The sequence below is a fragment of the Sinocyclocheilus rhinocerous genome, unplaced genomic scaffold (genome assembly GCF_001515625.1).
Source record: "Sinocyclocheilus rhinocerous isolate Xijiao unplaced genomic scaffold, SAMN03320098_v1.1 scaffold3117, whole genome shotgun sequence".
In the NCBI taxonomy this organism is placed as follows: Eukaryota; Metazoa; Chordata; class Actinopteri; order Cypriniformes; family Cyprinidae; genus Sinocyclocheilus; species Sinocyclocheilus rhinocerous.
Genome location: NW_015629109.1, coordinates 981064 through 990614, shown reverse-complemented (window position 1 = coordinate 990614; position 9551 = coordinate 981064). Strand labels below are relative to the sequence as shown.

The 9551-nt window shown below is 40.5% G+C and overlaps 1 protein-coding gene across 9 annotated transcripts in view; it reads right to left on the bottom strand.

Moving 5' to 3' along the window:
- Positions 1-1922: 1922 nt before the first annotated feature.
- LOC107738824 (voltage-dependent L-type calcium channel subunit alpha-1C-like) overlaps positions 1923-9551 on the bottom strand; it is a 91291-nt gene continuing 83662 nt past the window's right edge. For all 9 annotated transcript variants that reach the window (XM_016550705.1, XM_016550703.1, XM_016550697.1 and 6 more), the window contains 5 exons: positions 8268-8384; positions 7326-7447; positions 7129-7226; positions 6697-7041; positions 1923-4780 (listed from right to left, as the gene is read on the bottom strand). In XM_016550705.1, coding sequence (XP_016406191.1) covers positions 4430-4780; positions 6697-7041; positions 7129-7226; positions 7326-7447; positions 8268-8384 — 1033 coding nt within the window. In that variant the 3' untranslated portion in view covers positions 1923-4429. The remainder of the gene's footprint in view (positions 4781-6696; positions 7042-7128; positions 7227-7325; positions 7448-8267; positions 8385-9551) is intronic.

Below are 9551 nucleotides of genomic sequence, written 5' to 3'. Positions count from 1 at the left end.
AAAAACACTGAAGAGCTGTCTCACCTACTGCAGGAGACGGCCTGAACAAATCTGCATTAATTATCGTCCCACCTGTGGAAATCAAACTATGGCAAGATTGACGTTTTGAGCTTAGGGCGAAATTAATATTTACACGACAGCTAAAATCTATGCATAAATTCATCCTTTACTTGGATTATGTGTACGACGTGTCCAACTAAACGTGGTTTAAATGTGCAAATTGTGATTATTGCATCACCACCTTAGCTTTTAGTTTATCATTAAAACTCATTAACGCACTACCATTAACTTATAATATCAAATTAACAGTCATATAAAGGAGGACATTAGAGATACGTGCTACACAAAGGTTAAACCAGAGGGCAGACATTGCACCTGTCCAGGCTTTCTCTGGGTCAAAGGTCAACCCCACGGCACGTTCCTTCAGTCTGACACATGCAGAATTGGCATACGAACACGCACGAACCCAGAAACACCGGACGGCCCGAATGCTGATGCTTGAACTACAGACGTCCTTAATAAATCCACTAACGTTTTGTGTTCGTGCATTACTGGGTTTATCCAAATAAAACAAACACTAAAGATAAAAAAAAACAAAAAAACAGTGCGGTTTAATGTGTTGTGAACTTTAATGGTTGTAACAATGCTGCTCATTTGCTATAGATAGTTTACTCTTTTCTAAGGGGTTTATATTTCCAAAAATATTCAGCATTATATGCATTTAAATGCATCAAATATATTCTTTTTTTATTGGGGAAACTTGTGCACGCTACTGCTACAGATGGCAAACCGAAATACAAGCCACAATCAATCAAAGTCCATCAGGAGAGCAACCTACACTTGCCCTGCTGAAATGTCATCCGTTACATCACCGACATTCCCTCCAACCAGTGCGAAATATCTCAACGTCCATCTGATAAATAGTTCTCATATATTAAAATATAGAAAATAACTTCTGATTCTCTGAGAGAAGAAAAGCTACATTACAACCATTTGGGCAAAAACCTCACTGAGCAACTAATAAAATATTCAGTCAAATATTTGGTACATTTCCCCAAGGCCCGAGCAGACAGCTCTGTGTTCATTCATTAGCGGTTTCATTCAACACAGGCGCTGCTTTTGTGTCATGAAAGCTTGTGGCTTTTCCACACTGTTCTATCATGTGCAGGTGCTCAGAGGGGAACGTGATGTGTTGGTCTGAATAAAGCAGCTGTGAAAAAGCCCTCGGATTCAAAATCACACGATTAATCTCATTACACTCCTCCCTCAGCAAAAACACCCAACCATCCTGCTTAAAAACAGGCCGTACGAGCGGAGTTTCGAAAGGAGCTACTGCGGTGAATATGAACGATTTACTCTATATTTCTCTATCATTTAATTTCTATCTATACGTAGTCACTACATACATTCTCAAACACGGTTGTGCGTAGCCATTTTAACCCTGACATTCAGCAGATATAGATGAGTTTATATTGTCTCTTCTCATGTGTTAATTCTTTTCTATAAGTCTATAAAAATATACAATCATTGGCTAATGAAGGGAGAGGAGGACTCCGTCTGTTAGCTCAATTCTTTAGACTCCATGCAAACGAGAACAAAAAATTCAAGCTTAGCATCCAAATCCATTATTTCCAACCTAAATCTCCTCGCCGAACGCAGATTGTCCATGAGACTTGAGAAATGAAAGGGGATTTCTAATGTTTCCGCTTGCAGCCTCAAATAATAGCGAGAATTAATGTGCATGACCAACTGTTCACCGGCGCACGGGTGCCGTAATAAAACGCCTTCACTGTGATGTCTGCTGAAGAAAGGACAAGGAGGGTGAGCGAATGAAAAGATAAAGGGGGAAAAAGCGAGAGTGAAAGAGAGAGAGCTGCTCTTGCGTATCATGCACCTTTCAGCTGAGCACAAGATATGCAAAATCATTTTCACACCAACGAGACGCTTCTCTCCTCCGTCTGTATTTACACCTTCGCTCCTCGTCATCAGTGTTTCCTCAATGTTTAAAAATGAAAACAACAAAAAAATAATTACTCAAATCGCTTGGCACACCAAAAGAATCCTCATGCAGAGATAACTGAAACCAACAGAAGAAAAACATCGAACCAAACTGACCCGCACAAGATTATTTCAAAATACTCAATACTCAAATGCACCCGATTTCAAGTATGACAGGTTTCTTCAATTTAAAGTTCTGTAACTTAATACACAACAGTGAATATACTTCTCTCTGTATCTTAGAGTTTTGTACAGCTGTAGTTCTGAAGGAAACTGTTGTACAGTCAAAGTTATTGCATTGTTTTTGCATATCTTGTGGTATGCAAGCACATACGCATGCACTCACGCACTCATCCTGCATATACTAACACGAACACCACACAAACGCGCTCGCACTCTGCATATGCTAAACTCGCACACGTACACAACCAAGGCCTCGAAATATGCCTGGGGCAGCCTCACAATGACACATGGCACGTGTGTGTAGGAGATATGAGGGTGTGGTGGCGGCTTTGGAACGGAGCAGGTGGGTTCTGGCTACATTTGTCATGTTTTTTCACAAGCTTTGCATCGTCCTCAGAGCAGAGACCTCCTGTAAACATTCAGGAACTCAATCAATCAGTCAATCCCCCAAAAAAATGGCACAGGACTGGAGACTGAGATCGAATGCGATGTTCGAGGCCTGGAACCAAACGCCAGGATGCTCTATAGAAAGTGAAGAGTCAGCTAGACAAAAATAGTCAATTATCTATTCATACATGGAAAGAGAAATTCGTATCTGTCTGAAGTAGTGTACAAAACGGTGACAGAACTTCTAACCCGGTCTAGTGTGGCACAAACAGAGAGACGCCTGGAAGTGGATTGGTCAGGTTTCTCATGTTTAGGGGTCGCACTCCATCCCGTCTACACATTACCAACACAATGCTAACGCTTCAACACCTTATTTGCATAATAGATCGATAAGTAGTTCTCTGTGTGTCTGCCGAACTGCATGGAAACAAGTGTTAAACGCAGCAGAAAAATATCCTTAATAGTAATAATAATAATAATAGATCAATAACATTGTATGATGATGATGTTGGTACTTTCATAATGATGGTCATATATTTAGCCCTGTGTGAACTACATTAGAGTTTTTTTTTTAATGATGCGCTACCCAGACATCCCTGAATACTCCACCCTTCCTCTCCTCAAAGTGCACCTTTACTGACCTTCCGAAGATCTGCTGTTCCCTGTGTCGAGCAGGTGGGATCGTGACAGAATCGCAGCTGTCGGCTGAATGTTTCTGGAGATCAGCAGTGAAGAAACGTCAGTAGTTTCAGAGCAAACGTGAGTCTGATCCAACAGCAGCCAATTAGAGCTGTCAGTGCTACCTGCGCCCAGGTGAGTGACACTGCTCATTTACAGCTTGTGAGCTACCAATAAACATTGTGAGAGAGACCGAACCCCCGGCAGAACACGCTTCACCTCTGACAGGAATAAATAAATAAATAATTGTTTTTGTGTGTCTGTAAGAGGCATTAGATTCACAACACTGCATCTGGCATAAACATCTTAAATGCCTTCAATAATAATAATAATAATAATTTAAGAAAAAACAGCATCCATCTGTGTGCAAACAACATAAACACTAAATGCTGGAAAATAAAAAAAGGAAATAAAACCTGAAGCAGATCTGGAATAAAAGGCCACTGATGCAATGACCCGTACCTTGCACAGCGAGCAGTTACCTGAAAGCCGTAACGGTACACAAGAAAGAGCAATTCAGAGAGTTCAGTCTTCCGCTGATAAAAGGAAAAGCTATGTGCAGGCTTAACTAGAGAAATCAAATCCAAAAAAAACAGCAAAAATCATCAACTGAACACAAAAGAAAGCCGTAAAGGAGAAGTATGACGTGAGGGCGCTTGCAGACGACACTTCTGAAGAACAGATGGATGGATGGAAAGGAAAGACAGAGCCGCTCCAATGTGTCCCTCTGAACATCTCTCGAACCCGTGACGGCCCCCGGGCGGCAAATTCCCAACACGGCCCTCAAGATCCACCTGCTCGGCACCGAGCGTCCACGCCGATGCTGCGGCTGTCGAGTCCTACCGCCACACACAGGTCAGCACAAACTCCCACTGCTTGAGCAACAACAGCGCATCTTTTCCCTTCATTCCCTGCTCGGTCAGGGTTTAGTTTCCTTACTGCAATCAAGGTTGTGAGAACTGTGAGGCACTTTAGAAACACACACAAACATGTACACGCCTACTCGCTCGTGCTCTCGCAAACACGGACAAACTAAAAACCAACTTGGTCTCAGCTAAGCAGAATGGCCTTATACCCCTACGGTAGGTACACGCAACAGACGGGTCAGACTGCAGGACAGCAGTGTCCTCAGAGAGAGCTGGGCTAAGACACAGGAAGTCCTCCGTTGCTGCTGCTGTTCCCCCTACAAACTGGTCATGCACTCCATGTCCTCATCCTCCATCAGAGTGCTGTTCTGCTGCCCCGCCCCCTCGGAGCGCTCTAGCTCCGCCCCCAGCAGCTCGTCGGAGCCCGTGGCGGTCGACAGGCCCAGCGCGTGGCTGCAACGGGACTCCTGCGAGTCAGTGTCTCTGCACTGTATGAAGGGTAGCAGGTTTCCGTTGGCGTTGGGCGGCGCGTTGGCATTGAGAATGTTGTCGGCAGCGTTCTCCATCTCCTCCATGGTCATGTCGCAGGCGTCCGCTAGTTCCTGCTTCGCTACCTGGATGAAGGAAGGATCCTGTGCATAGCGACCCAAACCCTCGGATATCAACACCTGGGCAAAGAAAGAACGAGAACTTTTCAATGCTTTATACTCTTAAAACTAAAGGTTCCTTGAGGTTGTTTTTGCAGTGATCCCATAGAAGAACCATTTCTGCAGTGAAAAGTTCTTAAAAGAACTATTCTTTACTTAAGTGTAAGGAACATTTTGATAAAAAATGTTTTTTTTGTCTATAGAAGCTTTTGTGCGATGGAAAGGTTCCGTGTATGCTAAAGATTCTCCCTAAAACCATCAATGCCAATAAAGAACTCTTGTTTTTTGTGTAGTGTAGGTAAATATGGTATATAAAAAATGTAACTAAACACATAAATATGTAAATAAACACTTTTTTGGGGGATTCTGTCATTAATTACTCACCCTCATGTCGTTCCAAACCCGTAAGACCTTCGTTCATCTTCAGAACACAAATTAACATTTTTAATTAATCCGAGAGCTTTCTGACCCTGCATAGACAGCAACACAACTGAGGATTTCAAGGCCCAGAAAGGTAGTAAGAACATCATTAAAATAGTCCATGTGGCATCAGTGGTTCTACCTTAATATTATGAAGCTACGAGAATACTTTTTGTGCGCAAAGAAAACAAAAATAATGACTTTATTCAACAATTTCTTCTGTTCCGCGTCAGACTTTGGCTCGTGTTCACGACAGTACCACGACAAGGCGCAGATAGTGGTGGGCAGAGCAAGGCTTTGTGAAACACTGAAACAGTCGAAACAAATGTGCTGAGGCTTCGAAACAATTCGACACCCGTCTCTCATTTTCAAGTATTGCTCTGAAACAGCATTAACAACGAATCAGTTAAGCGAAATGACAAATTATAACGTATATGTTGTGCTCGTCATTCCACCAAGTGAGTTGGGGGAGTGCTTAGTGTGCTCGACTGGTATGTTGTCAGAGCCTGTCACCTTAGGTTCAAATCCAGGGTGAAGCATGTACTGTATATAATTATAATAAATATTTAAAAGTTGTGTTTTTATTGTTCTGTTCTTGTAATGTGTTGTAACATATCTCTGACAACTGAATGAACTCTGTGAATAAATGTTACTTTGGTCATGAAAAAATTAACATTAATAAAAGACATCAAGCCACAACGTCTGCCATTTTTTACATATAAAGATTTTTATTTAAAAATATTAATTGTTCTGCTGCATTAACTCCACTTTTATACTTTGTGGGAGTTAGGTTGAGACAGATGTGCGATTGTGTGGTTTGTTCTCGACCCTGTCGATCAAACGCAGATTCGGGTCTCGAAAAACTTGTGAAACGCCCCGATGCTTTGATTCACCTTAGTCACGTGACATGGGTGTTTCGAATCACACTTCGGAGCAGTGTTTCGAAACATCTGCGCTTCGGGATCTCGGCACTGTGTCGAAATGTCAGTTTCGCGTCAGCCATCACTAGGCGCAGCGCATCTGGGTTCTACGTCAGAACACCGGGTCCTGCATAAGCAGCACCACACGCATGTGTCGTGGTACTCTTGTGAATGGCAGTGGAGACTGACATGGAATACGTTATTTTTGTTTTCTTTGCACACAAAAAGTATTATTGTAGCTTCATAACATTACAGTTGAACCTCTGATGTAACATGGACTATTAACCATATCCTTACTAACTTTCTGGGCCTTGAACGTGGTAGTTGCATCATGTCTATGGAGGGTCAGAAAGCTCTCAGATTTCATCAAAAATATCTTAATCTGTGTTCAGAAGATGAACGAAGGTCTTACGGGTTTGGAACGACATGAGGGTGAGTAATTAATGACAGAATTTTCATTTTTGGGTGACCTATCCCTTTAAATATGTATTTTTGGATGTTTTCGGAAGTTTTGCAATCTAAATAGCCCTAAATCTCAAAAATGATCAGTGCAATGGTTTTGCCTGTAGTGTCTTGCTTTAAGAAAATGCAGCTTACGGCCTCCACGAGGCTGCCGGCGCTCCCGTGAGACAGGGATTTGGAGTCTCTGCGTGTGACCGGAGGAACCGTGAGGGACACGGGTCGCTGCATCCTCTGCACACTCCTGCTGTGGTTGCCGTTACTGTCACTGTACCACGAGCTGCAGTTCACAGACGGCATGCTGCTGTTGAGTTTCTCATAAGATCCGCCGCCCTCCAGCCGCAGAGACGGAACGTGCTGGTAGCACGGCCCTCCCCCGCCGCGGCCGCTGGGACTCGCAGGAGGTGTGGAGCACAGACGCGTGAACAGCGTCGGAGAATGACTCCGTCTCAGCAAGGGACTCAAACCTGCCACAGCCAAAGCCTTTGAAAAACACAAGATGAATAAGCGAAAAGACAAAAAAAAAACTTTGTCAAGCATGTGTGGGTGTGGGTGCGCGCATAAGCTCACCTGATGATGCACTAGGTGCAGTGGTAGTGCTGTTTTCTGAGAAACATCAGGTCTGTTATGTTTTCTCAAACACTCTAAGTGAAAGGAAGACCGTCGACCTGTATTGAAAAGTAAATATGCACTTGACTTCAGCGTCACATTTGAAGCAAAACTAATGACTGTACTGACTTGTACTGTGAATGTGTGCGAGTATGTACCCAGTGCAGTGGGGCAGAGAAATGCCCGTCTTCGTGGAGACTGCCACAGCCTCCTCTCTTCCCCTACCTCTGCCTCCACCATTGGAGCCAATTGCTTGCTCTCTTCATCCTGAAATTCCAGCCTGCACCCCGCACACATACATTCAAAATATTGAAATATTACTCTTTCTAGGAGCCTGAATCTCACAATACTGTCAAGTCGGAGTCAAAATATATCCCCCAAAAAGAATAAGAAATTATATTTTGCAAATGTTGAAAAGATTTTCATTTTTGAAAGAAGTCTCTTATGCTCATCAAGGCTGCATTTATTTGATCAAAAAATACAGTAAACAGGAATATGGTCAAATATTATTACCATTTAAATTAGCACTTTTCTATTTGAATATATTGTCAAATGTAATTTATTTCTGTAATGCAAAGCAGAATTTTCAGCAGCCATTACTCCAGTCTTCAGTGTCACATGATCAATGTTGAAAACATTGCACGGCTAAATATTTATAAATATTTTTTGATAGAGAGAAAGTAAATTTTTTTTATTATTTTTAATTTATTTGAAATAAAAATATTTTGTAACATTATAAATGTATACTATAATGTTTATTGTCACTTTTGATTAATTTAATGCATCCTTTCTGAATAAAAGTATTTCAAAAAATCTTTCTGACCCCTTTTTTTTATTGAAATTGACTGAATTTATACATAATGAATTCATATCAAATGATTTCTGTTTTTAGGACCATTATGACCACAGCACTACAGTACAGCTGTTTGAAAGGCACTATTAATATGAGGGGGTCAGATTTGGCAACTTCTACTAAACCATTTTTACCGATTTATAGAAAGAGAATTAGCTAAGCATTAAACTGTATCTCCCACATTCCTGTGGCTTATTGTTGTATTAAATGTTCTGATATGAAGTAAAATAGATGAATGCAGTATTACATGTCCACTGAGAGCATGGTCTGATCTCTCTCATCTAGAAATGTTTCATCGTACGCCTCATCTGTAGATGCTTCCTCTCGCCGTATTATAGGGAGACGACTGTCACTGGAATCAGAGCTTCACAAAACACACAGGTGAACCATAAGCATATTGCACATCTTTAGCATCTGAAAGGCTTCAGAAAGTGAGGAAAGCTCACCTATACAGATAACAGCGGTTACTCTCTCCTCAAGCTCTCATAAGGCTATTATAATGTGAACACAAACAACTACAGCAGCTTAAGGTTTGATGATGTCTAACAAACCTTACAGCACAGTTTTAACTGGTTGTGTCACATTACAGAAGCGCTGCTATTATTTTTGCATAGAAACCTTATGATATTAGATTTAAGAGGAGAAAAAGTTTGTAAAGGGGCACTTCATAAAGACTGGAGCTCCACTAACAGAAATAAGTGCATATCCCGCTCCCAGGATTGTGCTGCATCTGTTTGCACCACAAAAAGTAGTATGTCCAGTTTAATAGCTGTCAGAGCTGCTTGTGAAATTGATGCTTCTGTATTTTGGTCTAAATGAAGAGCCCCTCCAGTACAGCATGGAAATGAGCAGCAGGATGAGCTTCAAAACAAACAATTCCATGGCCTAGCAGAGCGGTTCTCAACTGGTGTGTCACAAAGAAAAATAATTGCAACTAACCATATAAACTTGCTTAGTAATGATGAACAAGCTACCAGTTTATATTACAAAATAAATAGGCTTATCTTATTTTGTTGACGTTAAAGAGGCTGCAGTCAATCAAACTCTGTCAGCAGTGTTCTTTTAGTATTACTTACTACCATGTTTGTTAATATTTTCAATTATCTTTTTATAATTTCAGTTATCATTTTAAGTTTTAGTAATTTTGTTTTTTTTTTAATCTTAGTATTTTGCTACAAATTAATCTGTCAGCAGTGTTATTTTAGTATTTATATACTATTATAGTATTTATTAATACTCTGAATTAGCTTTTTATATTTATATAGTTTGCATTTTAATTTAAGTTGTAGTAATTTTATGTGCTTTTGTCATTTTTACTAGCTTTTTATGTTTTTTTCTTCCAAAATACAATATTTTGTTACAAATAATCAGTTATTTTTGTATTATTTACATATTACTATTTATATATTGAATTAGCATTTTATATTTTCCGTTTTTATTTAGTTAAATGTAAGCTTTAGTAATTTGTGTGTGTGTGTGTGTGTGTGTGTATATATATATATATATATATATATATATATATATATATACA